The following is a 19,213-nucleotide window of genomic DNA, read 5'->3' as shown; positions in this document are numbered from 1 at the left end:
TGCTCAGGGGTTCCCGCCTAATCCCCTCAGTTCCTGAAACCGCCTAAACAGTCTCACTGAGAACCACCAGGTGATCAATAATTAACGACACCATAGTGGGGACGGTGAGAGGGTTGTGTGACTGCACAGATGACCACTCGAAGAACTACAGTTACAGGTAAGCAACCTGCATTTCTTCTTCGTGGTCTCTGTGCATCACACATATGGGCGATTAACAAGCTGACTTACCGGAGGTGGGTGGTGTCAGGTGATAGATGAGTCTCACAGAATTGCCGATAAGCCGGCATGCCCAAAAGCGCAGTCTCTGCGCGCTCTGACGTCCAGACGGTAGTGGCTGGCAAAAGTCAGTGGAGTCGACCAGGTAGCCGCTTTACAGAGGTCTGGTAGAGCGATCCCCTTTTCAAAGGCTGTAGAGGTGGCTACTCCTCTCGTGGAGTGAGAGCGCACCTTACCCTCCAACGGGAGGCCAGCGAGTTCATAGGCTAACGTAATAGTCTGAACCACCCAAGCAGATATTCTCTGTGGAGATGCCTGAAGTCCCTTTTGTTTGCCCCCATAACAAACAAAAAGTCTTTGGGATCTCCGGAGGGTAGCAGTTCTGGACTGGTAGAAGGCGAGGGCCCGTCTTACGTCCAGGGTATGTAGCGCAGACTCAATAGGTGATGTCGGCGAGGGAAAGAAACTTGGGAGCGTGATGTCCTGCCCAAGGTGAAAAGAAGAAACGACCTTTGGGAGAAAGGCTGGGTCCGGTCTAAGGACCACCTTGTCAGCATGAAACACCGTGTATGGTGGATCTATGCGGAGTGCTGCTAGTTTGGATGCACGCCTAGAAGATGTGACTGCAACAAGGAATGCCACCTTGAAAGTTAGTAACCGCAAGTCTGTCCTTGCTAAAGGCTCAAAAGGCTTGGCAGATAGTGCCTTGAGCACCACGGAGAGGCTCCATTGAGGAACAAAAGAGCGAACTGGTGGGATTGTGTTCTTCATGCCCTTCATGAACCGTTTTGTCAAAGGGTGTGTGAAGACCGAGCAGCCCTGAATCCACTGGTGTGAAGCAGAGATAGCTGCTAAATAAACTCTTATTGACGAAAACTTGAGTCCTTTTTTGAATAGAGAAAAAAGGAAGGACAGCACTGTTGCTATCGGTGCTGAAGCTGGGTTTTCGTTTTTACTGAGGGCAAAAACAGAAAATGCTGTCCATTTTTTTGCGTATGATCTTCTAGTAGCTGGTTTCCTAGCTGCTAGGATAATGTTCCATACGTCAGTAGGCAACGGTTGGTTGTCTAACGTTGCTTTATCCTCCATGCCGTTAGGTTTAGGGACTGGACATCCGGATGGAAGATGAGTCCCTTCTCCTTGGATATGAGGTTGTGGCATTGAGGCAGTCTGATAAACTCCGCTGAGGACAGTTTGAGTAGCGGAGTGAACCACAGCTGCCTTGGCCACCAAGGCGCTACTAAGATGGCATTGGCGTTGTCGCTGAGCAGCTTTACAATGACTCTTGAGAGGAGTGGTATGGGGGGAAACAGGTACAGAAGCTGTCCTGTCCACGTCCTCTCGAAAGCGTCTCCTAGAGATGCTGCTCCGTGGCCCGCCCATGTGCAGTATTGGTTGCAGATGGCGTTCTCTGGTGACGCAAATAAGTCTATTACAGGCTGTCCCCATGCCTGAAAGATCATGTCCAACACAGAGTCTTTCATCCGCAACTCGTGTGTGTCCACAAAGATGCGGCTGAGGTCGTCTGCCAGGATATTGTCCTGGCCTGCTATATGAATGGCAGACAAAGTCATGTCGTGGGCAATTGCCCAATGCCAAATGTCCAGAGTGAGGAAGATCAGGACCATAGACCGTGTCCCACCTTGCTTGTTTATATGCCAGACAGCAGCCATGTTGTCCGTATGGATCTGGATGACATGTCCTGACAGGGTCTGCTGAAAGGCATAAAGTGCTTTTTGGATAGCCATCAACTCCAAGACGTTGATGTGCCTTGTCTTGTCCAGGGAGCGCCAACGCTCTTGAATGGTTAGATTCCCACAGTGGGCTCCCCAGCCCAATAGGGAGGCGTCTGTCATGAGGTGCTGAGATGGCAGAGGGGGTTTGAAATCTAAGCCCTGTGTGATATTGGGCAAATTTGTTCCCCAAAGGAGTGTATCCTTTATATTGGTAGGGAGCGACAACTTCACTAAATGAGCGTCCATTGTGTTGTCGTACTCCCTCAGAAGCCACAACTGTAGAGGTCTCATGTGCAGACGTGCCCAAGGGACGACGTTGACAGTAGCTGCCATGAAACCCAATAGCCGTTGTACCTGGAAGGCAGAGGTGATCTTAGAGCGGAAGAGTGCAAGCTTGGCTAAAGTATTTGCTCTGTCCTCCGGGAGGAAAGCCCTGGAGCGGGTTGAGTCCAGAATTGCTCCAAGGAATTTAATTTTTTGAGTTGGTTGAAAATTTGATTTTTCTTTGTTGATGCAAAGGCCTAATTCATTGAGGAGGTTGATGGTGAGGTGGGTATTACAGGCGGCTTCTTGCTCCGTATTAGCCACTATCAGTCCAAGTAGGGGTAAATTTCTACCCCTCGAGTCCTCAGAAAGGCGCAAACTGGTGCCATACACTTTGTGAAGACTCGAGGAGCAGTAGACAGACCAAAAGGAAGCACTTTGAATTGGAAAATGTCTTCCCCTACTATGAACCTGAGGAATTGGCGATGATCAGGATGAATAGAGATGTGGAAATAAGCATCTTTAAGGTCTATGGAGGTAAACCAATCCCCTTGGGAGAGGAAAGGTAAGATGCTTGCTAGAGAGTTCATCCGAAATTTTTTGGGGTTGATGAACTTGTTTAGTTCTCTGAGGTCCAAAATAGGTCTCAGCCCCCCATCCCGTTTCGGAACTGTAAAGTAGCGGGAATAGAATCCGCCTCCTAGTGTGTGAGCTCGTAATCGCTCTATGGTGCCCTTCTCTAACAGAGACATAGTCTCTTGTAATAGAGCATCTGTAGGTGGTGAGAACCTTGCGGTTCCAAGGGGAGGTGAGGTGGAGAACTCTATTTTGTAGCCCCGAGAGATGATGTTAAGGACCCATGTATCAGTTGTAATAGTGGTCCAATTGTGGAAAAAGGGGGCGAGGATGTCACCAAACTTAGGTGTTAAGCTGTTTGGTATATAACAGTCAAAGATGCCGTCTTTGGTTCGGGTCAGGCTTGCTCTTGTTCTGCTTGAAGCGTCCTGGGTATTGCTGTCTCCTGTACTGACCTTGAGGTTGGTACGTAGTGGGACGGTCTTGTAACTGAAATTGCTGTTGCCTTGGTTGGAACTGCTGCTGCGTTCTCGGCCAGCGTCTCTGGTGGAATGGTCTCTGCAGCTGTTGCTGTTGCTGACCAATCCCCATCTTCTTAGCAGTGTTCTTTGCTTTCTGGATGCTCTCCATGGATTCATCCGTGGAAGAGTCCTTCCCCGTCAAAGGGGAGGTCCTCAATGCGTGTGCGTGCTTCTTGTGATAGTCCTGCGGACCTAAGCCACGCATGCCGTCTCAACGCAATGGAGGCTACCATCGCTTTTGAAGCACAGTCAGTGGCGTATCTCGCAGTATTAAGTTGTTGGCGTGACAGCCTCATAGCCTCCGTGTAGAAGACATTTGCCAGCTCTCTTTGATCGTCTGGCAAATAACTAGAAAGAGTTGCCATCTTTTCCCGCAGAAACGACTGATATTTCAGCTTGGTAGTTATGTACATGGAGTGACAAAGACGTTGAAGAATAAATTCTTCTCCCTATACCATCCAGTCTACGTCCTTTTTTGTCGACTGGGGCATTGTGTTTTCTTTGAGTGCGTCCTTGGGACGCCTCTACGATAATTGAATTGGGTTTGGGGTGGGTGAAGAGGAAAGGAGCTGTCTTTTCTTGAATTTTGTAAATGTTGTATAACCTCCTCGACGTTGGTGGCATAGAGGAGGGCATTTTCCATGATTGTTGCGCTGTGCGTAATAGCACAGGCAAGTATGGAATTGCCGCTGGGGTAGATGACTCACAGTATAAGTCATCATACACCGGGTCGTTTAGTTTTTCTATTGGCTGGGACATTTCGATCCCCAGCGACCTCGCCATCCTTTGCACTTGGTCCGTGAAATGTGCCAAGTCTTCAGAGGGGGAGATTACGTCTGTTGCTACCACCAAGTCATCCGGTGAAGGGATGGATGGTGCCGGCGATGGTTCTTGAGAGGAGTCCGATTGATAGTCCTCATCAGACGGCTCATCCAAAATATTTTCCCTTACCCTAGCCGCGGGCAAGGATTGTAAGGCCTGTGACGCTGCCGACGTAGTCAGTGCCGCAGTCTGTACCGGTTGCGGTGGAGGTCTCGTTACCGAGAGTTGTGGCGGTGGTGGCATAGCGGCAGTATCTTCCGCGGGTGGAGGGCGGGAGATTGTCTCTAATGGAGGTTGGCGGAAACGTGGGTAAGGAGCATACTGCTCCTGGTAATAATAAAAGTCTTGTTCTCGCCTATGCCTCCAATCCTCGTAATGGTATGGAGGATAATGCGGGGGTTGCCAGTCCTGCCTCCTGCTCGGTATGCGGGGATGGTCCCCGTAATCATAGTAATGGCTCGAATGAACTGAAGCCGGTGAATGATCCCGAGTATATCCATATGGTGATACGGCCCGGTACCGACGGCCGTCGGTATCGGGAGGTGGCATATCTCGGTACCGATGTGTGTCGGTATCAAAGTCTCGGTATCGATGCGTGTCGGTATCGATCGTTGATTCGTGCTCTTGTCGGTACCAATGTCCATCGGTATCTCGAGACAGTTGCTGGCTTTGGTGGTATCGAAGGGAGGTAGGACCCTCTTCTGCCAGTGTCGGGTCTTGTGAGGAGCCCCTGATCTCTCCTTCGGAGATCGATGCTCTTGCACTTGTCTCCTCGGTCGGTATCGTAACAATATTGAATGGAGGAGGGACCGAGGAAACCAGTATTTGCTCTGTACGAGGCGGCGTTAAGGCCGGCGTTGAAGACGGAGTTGTGCGTCTCGGTATCGAGAAGGCTCTCGGTACCGAAAGTGTTGGTATCGGGCTTGCCGATATTGGAGGCGTTCTTTGTAATGACAGCCTCGATATCGGGCTCTTCGGTGCCGTGGGACGCTTCAGTATCGAAGATGTCGGTATCGGAGTCTTCGGTACCGACAGAGTTGACTTTGTAGATTTTTTCTTCCCTTCCTTTGATTTGCGTTTGCTCTTCTTCTTTTGGGGTTCTTCGGACCCAACATGCTCTCTCGCTCTCTTAGATATTTTTTTGGCTGCTTTTGAGGAAAGCGGCCAGTCTAACAGTCAAGTTTTTCCTGATGTCCAGCTGGAATCTGGCTTCCTTTAACTTGAGCCCGTTATTCCGTGTCCTGCACTCTGGGAGGATCGAGAAGAGATCCTGGCCCTCCTCTGTGTGACAACCTTTGAAGTATTTGAAGAGTGCTATCATGTCTCCCCTCAATCTTCTCTTCTAGATTGAGATACTTATAGATACTTACGGAGATACTTATAGATTTAAGTATCTCCATTCAGAACTTCTGTTTCCTCAGACAGCAATTGAGTGATATCCTGTTCTTCTTGGGACTGTGAAAAAAACAGAGAAGACATCCTGAACAGGAGCTTTCTTGAGAAAGAGATGATCGCCAAGTTAGACTTTGTCTTGGCATTAACTCCCCCAGTTGCATAGCCAAATATTCCTTCTAACCAAAATATTTGCCACTGTGGCTCTCGTCCCCCAGTTGAAAAGTGTCCTCCAGATAAAAGTGAAGCATTATCCAGAAATGTCACTGCCATAGCTACTTCTCATATGGTCTCATGTGCTTCTTTCCCCAAGGTTCTTCCTTGAAGTAAGCTGTTTGCCTTCATGATGATACCACGAATAATGATTGTTGACATTGTCACTGCTTGCATGGACATGGCTGTGGCTTTGATGCCTCTGCAGAGTGCTGACTCGGCCCTCCACTTGTGATGGTCCAAAGGGAGCTTGTTGTGATCTGAAGTCAGGAGTGCTTTGGAGTTGAGCATGGTGACCAGGACTTACATGACATCCTCCTGCAGACAGTAGAAACAATGGTTCATCTTTGTCTTGGCTGGCTTTGACCATCCCTTACAGAGGATTTCTTTGAGGCACAGCAGGAATGGCACAGCTAGATGTGAAGGGGGGTTACTAGGAAGGCTACCACTGTTCCCAGTCTGTTCACCCGTAGCTGGTGGATGGCAGGGTCTCTTTCTGATCCGTCAGCTCCAAAATGTTGAGTCAGCTGGATATCAGCTTGGCAAAAGCTTCTGGGGGAAAAGGTGACCTTGGAAGGACATTATCCTGTGTTTACTTCCTTCTGCAATTTCCTCCTCCTTGGACTCCAAAGTGCTTGAATCCCTAAGGGAAGAGGATCTAGAGTAGTAGGCAAAAGATGAAGAAGGGGATCTGTCCCTTTACCCTTCTGCCTCTTTGGCGTCCTTTTTCAGATAGAAGATGACAAGGGGGATCTGTTGCACTTCTTCTGGGAAGAGCCTCTCTCCCTTTGTGTTTGCCTCTCTTGGAAGGGGAGTAGAGGTGTGGCTGTGCCCCCAGTTGGAATGTGGGTGGTGGAAGTTGTCCAGGACTGAGGAGGACCCCTTCCCCCTTCTTCCTGGTGAAATCCCTGTGATGGGGAGCATGGGGGACTCCATCACCCAACCCCCTTTCCTTCGATGATCCTCCTGAAGGTGGTGGAAGGGCTTTTCTTGTAAGCCTAGGCAGGAGCAAGGCCTTGAGACCCAGCCCTAGTGATTGGGGCGGGGGGAAGAAGAGGCTGTACCAGGCTGCTGGACTTACCCACATGCTCTCTCCACACTGTTCCGGTGCTCTTAGGAAGAGGCCGTTTAGAGCTGCCTTCAATCCTGAGGGTTCCACTTTTATTTGGGCCTCACTCCATCATACCTATGTGGCTGCAGGTGGGAGGCCAATGTAGCCACTGACATGGAACTCATGCCAGAGCAAGGAGCCTTTCTTTGGGCCTCTCCGTTACACCTGTATGGTCATGGTGGAAGAGGCCGGGAAGATGGGGCTTCCCCATTGCCTGTGTTTTTCTTTGTTTGCTTTTGCTGAGTGATAGTTAGGAGAAAGCTGCCTTCCACCACAGGGCAGGAAGTAAAATTGGTGAGCTGTGCATGGGAGTGCTTCCTCCAGAAGACCATATTTGGAGACTGCCTTCCCAGCCCCAGAGGCGGAGCTTCCCCCAAGCTAGCTGACCTCCTGGACTGGTGAGGAGAAATGCATATAAAAATCCATACAAATTTCCATTACAAAACTGTATATTGATGTGGAAATGGGGTGGAACAAACTGAAGGCTGGAAAAATAAGTAAATGAGAAAAACCAAAGTATTTCACATAATTCAGCTGTGTTCTCTAGCTTATAATTTTGATCATATCAAACAAAAATATATTGTAAAAGGAATCAAACACATACCTATACTGGAGGTATAATCAGTGGCTCCAAAGATCAACTCTGGTGCCCTGTAGTACCGAGAGCAGATGTACGAAACATTAGGCTCTCCACGAACTAGCTGTTTTGCACTAGGCATGAGGAAAAGAAAAAGAGGAGATAAGAAAAGAACTGCAGTTCACTTAATATACGTATGCTAGCTTTTTGATGAAATTCCATTAGCTACTCCTCGCTATATCTATTACATGTCTGCTATTTCCTATGTCTATTCCATAACAACACCATAACAAAAATACTTTCTCACATTCCCAGAAAAGTGTTTAGAATCAGGGGCAACAGCTGGTAGATCCATATCAATTTTTTTCTAAACAAAAGTGCAAAGGAGGTGCTTGATTTAACCATAGGGTGCTATTGGGACCATGCCCTACTTGTGGGCTTCCTGTAGGCAGCTGGTCAGCCACGGTGGGAAGAGAATGCTGAACTAGGTAGGCCTTTGGTCTGATCTAGCAGGACTCCAAAATAACTTTACCTTTTTCTCTATCCCATAAATCTTATTCAATAATTTGTTTGTTTGTTGCTATACTGATCTCATTTAGGCTACCATTTCTAGAAAATGCAGTAATTGAGGTTTATAACAAATCTGACAATAAACCTATTTCAGTTAATATTCCATCAGATATGTGATACTCTATGATATGGATATCATATCAAATGTGTAACAAATGTGTAATGAGTAATCATAAATACAACTGCCAATTTAAGATGTAAATTCTTAAAAGAAATGAAAATACTGTATATACAGTACACTGGTTTGATATTCTGGCTTGGTAACAAACTGATTTGTACAAACCATCTTTGATCAAGTTCAGAAGCAACCACAAAAGACTGCTTGTTGCTAACCATGAATTTAAGCTTTATATCTTTTTCCCTCAAGCATGAGGATATAAAACTGCACAAGCCTATTCATATAACAACCATAGTTAGTTGTTATGTCTGTACCCAGCTGAAGAGTCTATCATGGTGTTGACTACGTGGTCTCTAGGCTATCAGCCCCCATCAATGTTCTGGAGCAGCCAGTCCTTTGCCACTATCAAAAAGGAGAATGTTCTGATTAATCCTTCCTCTTTTAAAAAAAGTATCAACACCAGAGTCATAATTTGAACAGAGGGTTGGGCATATAATGAGTGGCTATTAGGCATGAGAGCTGGGTAGTCATATCTCTGGTGCATATTAATATTTGAATTGACTCCAAGGGAAGAAAAATAGACTAAACAAATATACACAGTATGCTCCTATGTATGATTCCTCTATTTGTAGTAAGAATAGTGTGTTTTGCAATATGGCCAAGCTGTTGCTGTGCAATGAACTTCAAAATATATACCTACTCTTTGTGTGCCAGACAGGATTCAAACAGAAAAAAAATCAAAGAAGAGACACTTCTGCAGATTTTACTAACTTCCAAAATGGAGTTTAGTACTTTTAAAATGGCAGAACCCTTGTCCTGCAGATTAGAACAATACAACTATCTGAACAACGATCAGCATAAATATCACTGTGAAAATTATGAATCAAAACTATGTTCAGCTATTCTACTTTTTGCCAGAAAGACTTACCTTCCAAAATCACAAAGTTTTAGAACAGCTGTGTCAGGATCCAGCAAAAGATTCTGTGGTTTTATATCCCGATGGCATATTCCAAAGGAATGGATATAGGCTAAACTTCGGAATAGTTGATACATGTATAACTGGAACATAAAGAAACTGTATGATACACATCTGCCTTATCAAAACATTGGTAGATGGCCGGTTTATCACACTATTTTTCTATAGACAACAAAAATACATCTTTTATCATTAAAAGTAACACTTTGAAATTACGCCTAGACAGTGTGCTTTTTTGTTTTTTTGTTTTTTAAGGTTTTAATGCTTATTTCAGCAAAGAGCCTCGTGTGGTGCAGAGCGGTAAAGCAGCAGTTTCTGCAGCCGAAACTCTCCCCACGGCCTGAGTTCGATCCCAGCGGAAGCTGGTTTCAGGCAGCCGGCTCGGGTCGACTAAGCCTTCCATCCTCCCAAGGGGCCAATAAAATGAGTACCCAGTTAGCTGGGGGGAAGGTAATAACAGCCGGGGAAGGCAACGGCAAATCACCCTGCTATAAGGCCTGCCAAGAAAACGTCAGTGAAAGCTGGCGTCCCTCCAAGAGTCAGTAATGACTCAGTGCTTGCACGAGAGCTTCCTTTCCTTCCTTTATTTCAACAACAACAAATATACAACATACTGCCATACAACATATTCATTATACACTGTCAGTTATTTCAGCTATTCAACAACAACAACAAAAACACTCAGCATAACACACCTATTAATATCTAAGAATCAATTAAGTAAATTTTGTATCCAATAAATAGAATTTTCATAACACTACATACAACATCCCAAAATAAATTAGGCATAAATTATTATGGTTTTAACTTTTGTGAACCGCCCAGAGAGCTTCGGCTATTGGGCGGCATAAAAATGTAATAAATAAATAAAATAAATAAATAAATAAATAGATGTAAACTGAACTAAACAGATTAGATAGTACATAAGATCAGAATATAACATACCTCCCACGCAGTGTTTTATTACATAGTAAAACAAGAATATATTTAAATTCTCTATCATATCTATTTTTCCAATAATCAATAAAAGATTTCCATTCCTCTATAAATTTAGGGATCTGTTGTCTGCCATCTCTTAACCTCACTACTTCACTAATTTTCAATAATTGAGCAATTTGCCACACTTTAGTAAACCATTCTTTAATAGCAATTGGTTTTCTATTTTTCCAGTTCTTGGCTATTATCATCTTTGCTGCTGTTAACGAATTTGATAACATTGGCTGATTAATTTTTAAGATTTCAGATTGAAAGAGCTCCAACAACATTGTTTTGGGATTAAAAGATAGATTATAACCTGTTATTTTAAGTATTTCCCTCCCAACTTGTTTCCAAAAATCCTGGACCTTTGGACATGTCCACCACATATGCATATAATCAACCGAGGGCATCCCACATTTCCAGCAGGCACAATTACTTCGTATATGTTTTGTTTAATCTATTAGGCATTAGATACCAGCAATAAATTAGTTTATAATAATTTTCTTTTAAATTAACACAGACAGAGTTGGTCATTCCTCATGTGAAAATTGTTCTCCATTCTTCTTCATTAATTTTTGCATCTATCATTAACTCCCAACGGGATTTAAAGAATCCACCTTTACTTAAATCTTGATCTATCAGCAAATATATATATATATATATATATATATATATATATATATATATCAGTAAACCTTTAAAACTTTTTTGCCCTTCTATTAATTTTTCAAATTTAGATAATTCCGTTCTTAAGGTACCTGTCCTAAGCTGGATAGTTATATAATTCTTAATTTGGTAGTATTGGAACCATTGGGGCTGCTCCAGTTGCTTTCTTGTTCTTAGCTCTGCCCAGTTCATACATTGATTTTGTCTTATCATGTCTTTGAAAGTTATAATACCTTGCAATAGAGATTCTGAACTATTAGTAATGGTTCAACCTCTGAGCTGACACAACTGCCATGTGGAAATAAGTACCCTTTACGTCAGGGGTGCATAACGTGTGGCCCTCCAGATGATGTTGGACTGCAGCTCCCATCAATACTACACAGCACATTCAATGGTGAGGAATGATGAGAGATGCAGTCCAACAACATGTGGAGGGATGCATGTTCCCCATCCCTGGTTTACATCTGCAACCCCAAACCAGTAATCCATACTCAAGAATGGCAAATTTTTTATGTAGGAATCCATCCTGAACATTCTGGTGGCAATGAAGACATCTGCTCATTGAAATTCCAAAATCATACATCTTCTCTGAGCCAAACTTTGAATTATTCTTTGGAAGTGACAATCACAACATCAATTTCCTTGATAACTGTAATAAATTGGACTTCAATAAGGTAACATTTGTTTGTACAGATCAGTATTTTAGCTTTGTGCTTATATTTTGTGTTTGTTCTAAGATTGTATAATCTGTGTAAGTGTATTGACCACAAATGACTAACGCAGGAAAGTGTGGGCAGCTGGACTACTTAACACTTTTAAGGGTTAACTTATTTGCAGGTTGGAAGGGAGCTGAACACTATTGGATGATAAAAAGTATTCCCAAGGATTGTATATGATCCATAATTATTTTTATTATCAATATACAAAGGATCTAACGTAAGTTTGAAATGTAAAGATTTATTATTATTTTTATTAACTGCTGCTTGTCGGACAATTACACAGCAGCGGGAAAAACTGGACAATTTGAACTTATCAGCATGGTACTGAAATATATGGTCAGTGGCAATATCAGAAAAAATAACTCATGATTTTATTCTAATCCAAGTAAAAACAGAACCACTATCCTTTTATGCTATTTGGTGGAGATTCATTCAACATACATCACAATTGGACCTACAACAATATATGACTGCTTCAGCTTTGACTATTTGGACATTATAACAACAAATGAAGATCATACAGCACACTTATTAATTAGTTTGTTTATTTAATTATTATGATTATATCCTTCTTTTATTTTTTCTTCTTTTCTTTCCTTCTTTGTATCATTTCCCCCCTAAAATTGTATTATTTATATAACAGTTGTTTACAAATCAATTGTTAGGGGACTGATCACTTGTTTGTTTTAAAATAAAAATAAAATAAAAAGTATTCCCATTACTGTGGGTATTCTCTGTCAAGAAAGAAGGTGTTTCTGGATTGGCACAGGGTGCTTTTGTTTTTTCATCAATACTTCCAGGGCACTGCAAGAACCACACTGGTTTTTGGCACTAGGCAATATAGAGTGGGGACCCACTGCATATTGCAAAAACAAGCACACATACAAACTTCACATATATAGTCCCATCACATTTCATAACCTTCATAGGTACATTCCCCTCACCAGGCATGAATGCCTACACAGATAAAACATCATGTGTGAATCAGCCCTCATTTAGACGTGTAAGCACTTCATTGTCATGGAGTGAAAAGTCTTATGGCAAAGATCCAAAGCAGTGCGCACAGGTGCCCTGCTCATGCATCGTACTTTTCAGTTTCCACCTTCCAGCAGCAGGACCCAGTATGCCTCTATGATCAAGGCGCTGTCCACAGCAACACCACGTAAAACACGAGAACCTGCCATTAGAAAAAATAAGGCGCCCTTCTCCCAAGCCTGAATGGAAGCACTTTATGTCTAAAATAACAACCAATGATCAATCAAACTCCAGCATTCATTTTACCTACCTTCACAAATATCATGGGGAGTGTCTGTTTGGCCCGACTATAATGCCTGGCAACTCTGTACACAGTTTCAGGAACATAATCCAGAACCAAATTAAGGTACACTTCATCTTTCTGGGAAAATGAGAAAGCAAGAAAAGAGAAGTTTAAAAACCCTGATGGTATTTAGGATACCTGATAATGTTTAACAAAAACTTGTCTGCAGTGGAAGTTTTTGTTAAACTTGTTAGACACCAGGACGTTTATTTACTTTTCTTGCATGTCTGAAAATTCCACTTCATGCTGAATACAACACATTATTTTCCAATGCAACTGAGCCAGGCAAGTAATGTGATGACTTTGAACTATCATATTTCAACCTTGGGGAAAAAAAGTTTTATATATAAAGTTTTATTGTTGTTATTTCAATTTATAAGTCACTCTATAGCTGAAACTCTCTGGGTAATATACACAATAAAAACAAATACACTAAAACCAGTGATAAAACAAAGGACATTTTAAAAAATAATAATTTAAAAGCAGTAATACCAACAGTTTTTTTTAAAAAAGCAGCTAAAACATGGAAAACTTTAAAATACAGCTTGATACATGGTACCTTCAAATACTATTAAAGGGCAAGTGAGACCATGTGAGATAAGAAAAGACAAAGAAAGGAGTGAAAGAAGAAAAGAACAGGTTGCTTACCTGCAACTGTGATTCCAAGTAGTCATCTGTGCATTCACACATATGGGCTCTGCGCCTGCATGGAGATCACTTTGTGAAACTTCTACAGCAGAGGAAAACATTTCTGACAGGAAACCTCCCCCACCACCCACTGCGCATGTGCCACGGCTCCTACCCACCCCCTCAGTTCCTTGAGACCGAATCGTTGGTCCCAAACAAAGAGGCTGCTACTCTTCGGTAAGGACAGCATAATGTCATCAACACCGAAGCAGGAATGGTAGGAGGGTTGTGTGAAGGCACAGATGATCACTAGAAGAACCAAAGATACAGGTAAGCAACTTATTGTTCTTCATAGTCTCTGTGCATCACACATATGGGCGATTAACAAGCTCACTTACCAGAGGAGGGTAGGTGTCCATTTACTGTAGAATTGACAAACGGTAGTGTGAAATAAAAGTGGAGGTCTTTGACCAAGTCGCTGCTCTGCACAGCTCTGGTATCAATTCTCCCCCAACAAAGGCAGTCAATGTTGAAACACTCTGTGTCTAATGAGCCCTGACTATCTCTTCCAATTGAAGGCCAGAAAATACATAAGCTAATTTAATCACTTGTACCAACCAAGTAGTAAGTCTCTGAGACGAGACCACAAGTCCTTTCTTCGGTCCCCCATAGCACACAGAGGCCTTAGCTAGACCTAAGGTTTATCCTGGGATCATTCTAGGGTCATCCCTGTTTATGTAAATGACACACAGAATATCCCGGGAGCAGGCAGGGACGACCCCGGGACAATCCCGGGATAAACCTTAGTTCTAGCTAAGGCCAGAGTCTTTTAGTTTTTCAGAAACTTTCTATCTTGGCTTTATAAAAAGCCAGAGCATTCCTGACGTCAAGGGAGTATCATGTCACCTCAACCAGTGACGTTAGTGAAAGAAAATATGCCAGCAGTATTATATACTGGTTCACATGGAAGTCAGAAATGATCTTCAGTAAAAATTCCAAATCCAGGCATAAAACCACTTTATCCCTGTGAAATACCAGGTAAGGAGGGTCTATCCATAATGCCGCTAGTTCACTGGCTCTCTGTGCAGTAGTTATCGCAATAAAAAAGACTATCTTTCATGTCAACAAACTTTGTATCTGATTTTGCCATAGGTCCAAATGGTTTTGTTTTTAGGGCCTTCAACACTACAGACAAACTCCATGAAGGAATAAGATGCCTGATTGGTGGTGCCGACGGAGTACAACTGCACCCATCATGGTTTTCGCACCACAGTCCACTTGATAAATTTGCTGCCTGTTTAGCTTGGTGGTCTCAGCTTGGAAAACTCTTGCTAACTCCCTCTGTTCTTCAGGAGGACAGTCACAGAGGGAGCCGATATTATAGCCCCAATGAACGAAATTGTCTATGTAGTCTGTAGTCTGGGCTTTTCCACATTTACAAGAAGACCAAGGCTTGCTAATACATTGCAAACAGCTCGCATTGCTTTCTAGATCTGTGTGTGAATGAGCTACTATTAGCTAATCATTGACATCATTGCCAGGTAATTTGCCACTTCAAGGCCCAGTACTGCTGATTAATATATCGTTCATCCTACAAGGTCAAAGTGGTAGCCTTCCTTGTTCGCTGGGGATTTGCGCACTTTCTGCATCTTCCCTTGAGAAGACTCCACTATGATGGAGCTGGGACGTGTGTAAACAAGAATCCTGTGTCCTTTTCCTGAGTCGTATACATACTCTCTATTAATTTTAATTTCTGAACCATAGATGGAGCTTGCCAGGATTTTTTCAGTGTGAAGAAGCGTTGGCAGAATGGAATAGCTACTGGAGTAGATGTGCCTGTGTACATATTAAATACAGGGTCCCTCAGTTGATGAGTGTCTATACTGAGGGCTATGCCATTCAAACAATTTGGTCTGAAAAATGTTATAAATTCTCTGAAGGGGAGGCTCCCTCATGCAAAGCCACCACATCATCCAGAGACAATATTGATGGAAGAATAGAAGAAAAAGATGCTGTGTCCGACTGGTAATTGTCTCCAGATTGAATCAATTCTGACTCTTCTATGCCATGTCTCTCAGTCTTTCTCTCCTGGAGCTGGTATTGGGGGAGAGGGCGTTCATATGATTTTTTTAGTGCTTGTGTTGATCCTGAGGGGTCTGATGTCAGTCTCAATGGGACTGGGACTGGCTGTACAAAAGTATCTCTGTCTGGTGGCCGATGAAGTGGGATAGTATCAGGGTGAATACCTAGCCCTCTCATAGTAGACATCCCCCTCCCTAGGATAATGCCAGTAATCATCCATGGTGGGAGGGACCAATTGGACTATCCCACTCTCTCATCAGTGAACAAGACCAGTGTTGAGTTCAGTAACACATTTCTGATTTATCAGATCTAATGGATTCTGGAGAAGAGCCCCTGTGTTGCCGTTCCCATGATGATTGTGGCAGAGGTAACAATGCTGTAGATAGCACTTCAATATCGACTCTCGGAGGCAAGATGTCTCAGATTTCTCCCTCCAAGACTGACATCAAAGCAGGCGGTTTGGGTCTCAATACAGAAGGTCTTGCCAGCAGTACCAGTACAGGTGGTGGTGGTTTTATCAGTGTCCTTGGAGACTTTTCGCTGATGTGGGTTTATCACAGCACTTTTGAGGGTCCTTGGATTTTTTCCTTTTTCTTCTGAGCATAAGGCACAGGTTCTGCTGACCTGGCCTTTTTGGATATTTTCTTAGCTGTGGACAGGGTAAGAACTCTGCCCAGAGTAGGTGGATCTGTTCGACTCAAGGTTAGAGTCAGAGTCTTTGGGCATGATAGAGGTTGATCTTGAGGTGCATTCACCATCGTTCGAGGCACTGTAGATAATGATGAAGATTTTGAAGAGTCAACTGTCTCCAAAGCTCTTTGCCACAGCACTGCCTTAAGGTGATCCGCCCTGTTCTTTTTCATTTGTTTGGTAAAACCCATACAATTGTGGCAAGTCTCTACTATGTGAGCCTCCCTCAGATGGAACAGAAAGAGATAATGACCCTCTATAGGGGGAAGCTTACTGCTGCATCATATACTTTACTGAAATGTATACTTAAAGTATACTTATATTTTAATGGCCATACGATCTTCAGATGATCTAGAATCACTGTCAGAAAAGGTTCTGGAGAAGAAGAAGAAATTGTTTTTTTTAACAAATGAAGTTGAAGAATATCCTCAGCAATTAGGTGAATTCTCTGAGACTCAATTTTCCCTCAAAGAGGGAAACCAGGGAGAACAAAGTTTCTGAAAACCTGTCTATCTAACAAGGTGGTAGAAAAAGAACGGAGGCGGCGAATGGGAACTTTGACACATGCAGAGTGGAGGAAGGTTCCTACCACAAATGGTTTCCTCAGTTATAGAAGTTTCCCAAAGTGAGCTCTGCACAGGCACAGAGCTCATATGTTGTGATGCACAGAGACCACGAAGAAGAACTAAAAAGAAGAAACCCAACATTTTAGAAATCACAAAATGTAACGTAAAGGAGGCATGTATTTATAGGAGTTTCCAATGAATGCCATTTACAATTATATTTTGCGAACCAAGATGTAACTGTGCCTGGCGCCAACAATGTTATCTTTTCAGTGCCAGGTCAAGACTTTTCTCTTCTTCCAGGCATTTAGCAGCATATGTTGAGTTTTTAATCGATCCTAGATAAATCTTTAGATTTGACCGAGAGCTCAAAGTTGCTTTTAAATGTATGTTGTCTTTGTATGCTGTCTGTTTTACATTTTTATGCTTTTAAAATTTTTATATCGATTTTTAATGTTTTTATGTTTTAATCTTTTGTAAACTGCCCAAAGAGCTTTGGCTATGGGACAGTACAGAAATAATAATAATAATAATAATAATAATAATAATAATGTATTATTTCTCTAGATATGTGCATTCCATATAAATACTTAATCTTAGTCTGGGGTGGGGGTTGCAATATCTACACAGTGCAGAAATTTTCAGGCATAGATTTTGAGACCTGATACCATTGATTGCCGGATACCATTGATTGCCTGATACCATTGATTACCTGCTAGGAACTAGGAGGGGGCCTACCACTGACCACAGCTTCTCTCAGTGCATTTATCCTCCTTATTCAGCTTCTCTGTCCCTCTGAAACATAGGGATTCATATAGTATCCCTGGGCAGGGGAAGGATGTTACACTGTCTACCCCTTCCTCAATGATGCCAGCCCAACTAAGCCTCCCAGCCGATAGCAAACACTGTCTCATGCATCCTGCATCCTCTTTCTTCTTTTTGTAAAGATCTCCTCCTTCTTGTAAAGATCACTCTTCCTTCTTACCACTGCTGTTTTACTCACCTGTGGCCAGGTATACAGGATGATGGCAACAATTATGAGGAGAATAAACAGTTGCAATAACTACCAAAGTGATTTTAAAAAAGCTGTAAAAGTCAAAACTAGTGTCATGTCTAGCCCTACTCCCCCCGTTTTGGAAGAAGGTCTTTCAGGTATTCAAATCAGAATCAGACTCTGAGGTAAAGGAATCAGCCCCAGACAGAGGCCAGCCTGTACCAGTGGGGGACAGAGCTCTCATGCTTTCTACTCTAACTGGTCCTGATCTCTCTCCAGAGCTTATTTCGTCAAGGGCAAATCATACAGAGGCAGTGGGAAGCCAACATTCTTCTGAAGGAGAGGCCACCAACAGGCTAATGGATCGAAAGGAGGGCTCGCACTGCGCCAGAAACAGCCTCTCTGAAGTAATGCTCTTTGGGAAAAGGCTTTTTGTTCTCCTTGATTGGACAATTGTCTCGCTTTGTTTGCATAGTTTTGCCTAGGGGGAAGTTTCCAAGAGGCTAGACTCTCTTCAGGTGGGAAGAGAGTTTATTGTTTAATAAAAGCTTTGTGGATTACTTAGCAGGCCTCATCATTTGTCTCCCATCGAAAGCAGGGGTTTCCCAAGAAACCTGGCAACTAGTATAAAAAAGAGACAGCTGCAACTAAGTATTGTCCCTGACAAGTTTCAAAAAAATCTAGGGAAACTGAAAAATAGGAAACGTCTCTATGTACTACTTAACATATCTGAAAGAAAACAATTTCTTGAAAAAACTATAACAATTTCTACACAACATAACAGCTGGATATTCCTATATATAACTTCAAAACGAACAATTATAAAGTTAGTCTTTAAGATATATTAAGTAGTAAAGATTTTTGCATTTTATTTCCAAGCTTCCCTTAATAAAGATTTTTTCTCAAAACGTGTTAGGATGAGCAGTTTCCCAGGGTTTGTCTGCTGCTGCTGCTTCAGCTATTCCTCATGCACCACCATCCCATAGACCCAAATAATTTCATTTATTTAATTTAAAATATTTATATATTGCCCTTCATTAACAAATTCCAGGGCAGTGTACAAAATTCGTTAAAACAACAACTAAAATTGAAATAAGCATTCACAATAAAAACAAGGAATCCCATTAAGCTAGAATCAGCAACTGTTTGGTTAAACTGCTAAGTTTTTAACAGTCATCAAAACATCTTCAAGGTGGAGGGAGAGATTTCCAAAGACAGGGCCCACACGCACAAAAGGCCCTCCCCCTAGTTGCTGTCAAATGTACACAAGGCCAGATTAAGACATGCTGAGGCATCAAGATTAAGAGGTCCCATACCATAAAAATAAAGAGGAAAATAGTGTATTACACTGTATCAGGAAGGGGAACGAAAGGATACCACGCAGCATCAGGGGGTGCTTGTAGTTAAACTGTGTTAGATGGCCTTCTCTGAAAATGGGTATAAAAGCACTAATAAAGTAAGTTGATTTAAACTTCTTCTAAACT

The 19,213-nt window shown here is 42.7% G+C and overlaps 1 protein-coding gene across 3 annotated transcripts in view; it reads right to left on the bottom strand.

Moving 5' to 3' along the window:
• GSK3B (glycogen synthase kinase 3 beta) overlaps window positions 1–19,213 on the bottom strand; it is a 293,379-nt gene that overhangs the window by 166,795 nt on the left and 107,371 nt on the right. For all 3 annotated transcript variants that reach the window (XM_063128873.1, XM_063128871.1, XM_063128872.1), the window contains exons 4-6: window positions 12,741–12,851; window positions 9,045–9,175; window positions 7,456–7,562 (exon numbers count right to left, since the gene is read on the bottom strand). In XM_063128873.1, the coding sequence (XP_062984943.1) occupies window positions 7,456–7,562; window positions 9,045–9,175; window positions 12,741–12,851 (349 nt within the window). The remainder of the gene's footprint in view (window positions 1–7,455; window positions 7,563–9,044; window positions 9,176–12,740; window positions 12,852–19,213) is intronic.

The sequence above is a fragment of the Elgaria multicarinata genome, chromosome 6 (genome assembly GCF_023053635.1).
Source record: "Elgaria multicarinata webbii isolate HBS135686 ecotype San Diego chromosome 6, rElgMul1.1.pri, whole genome shotgun sequence".
Classification (NCBI taxonomy): Eukaryota; Metazoa; Chordata; class Lepidosauria; order Squamata; family Anguidae; genus Elgaria; species Elgaria multicarinata.
This window is presented reverse-complemented; position numbering and strand designations above follow the sequence as displayed.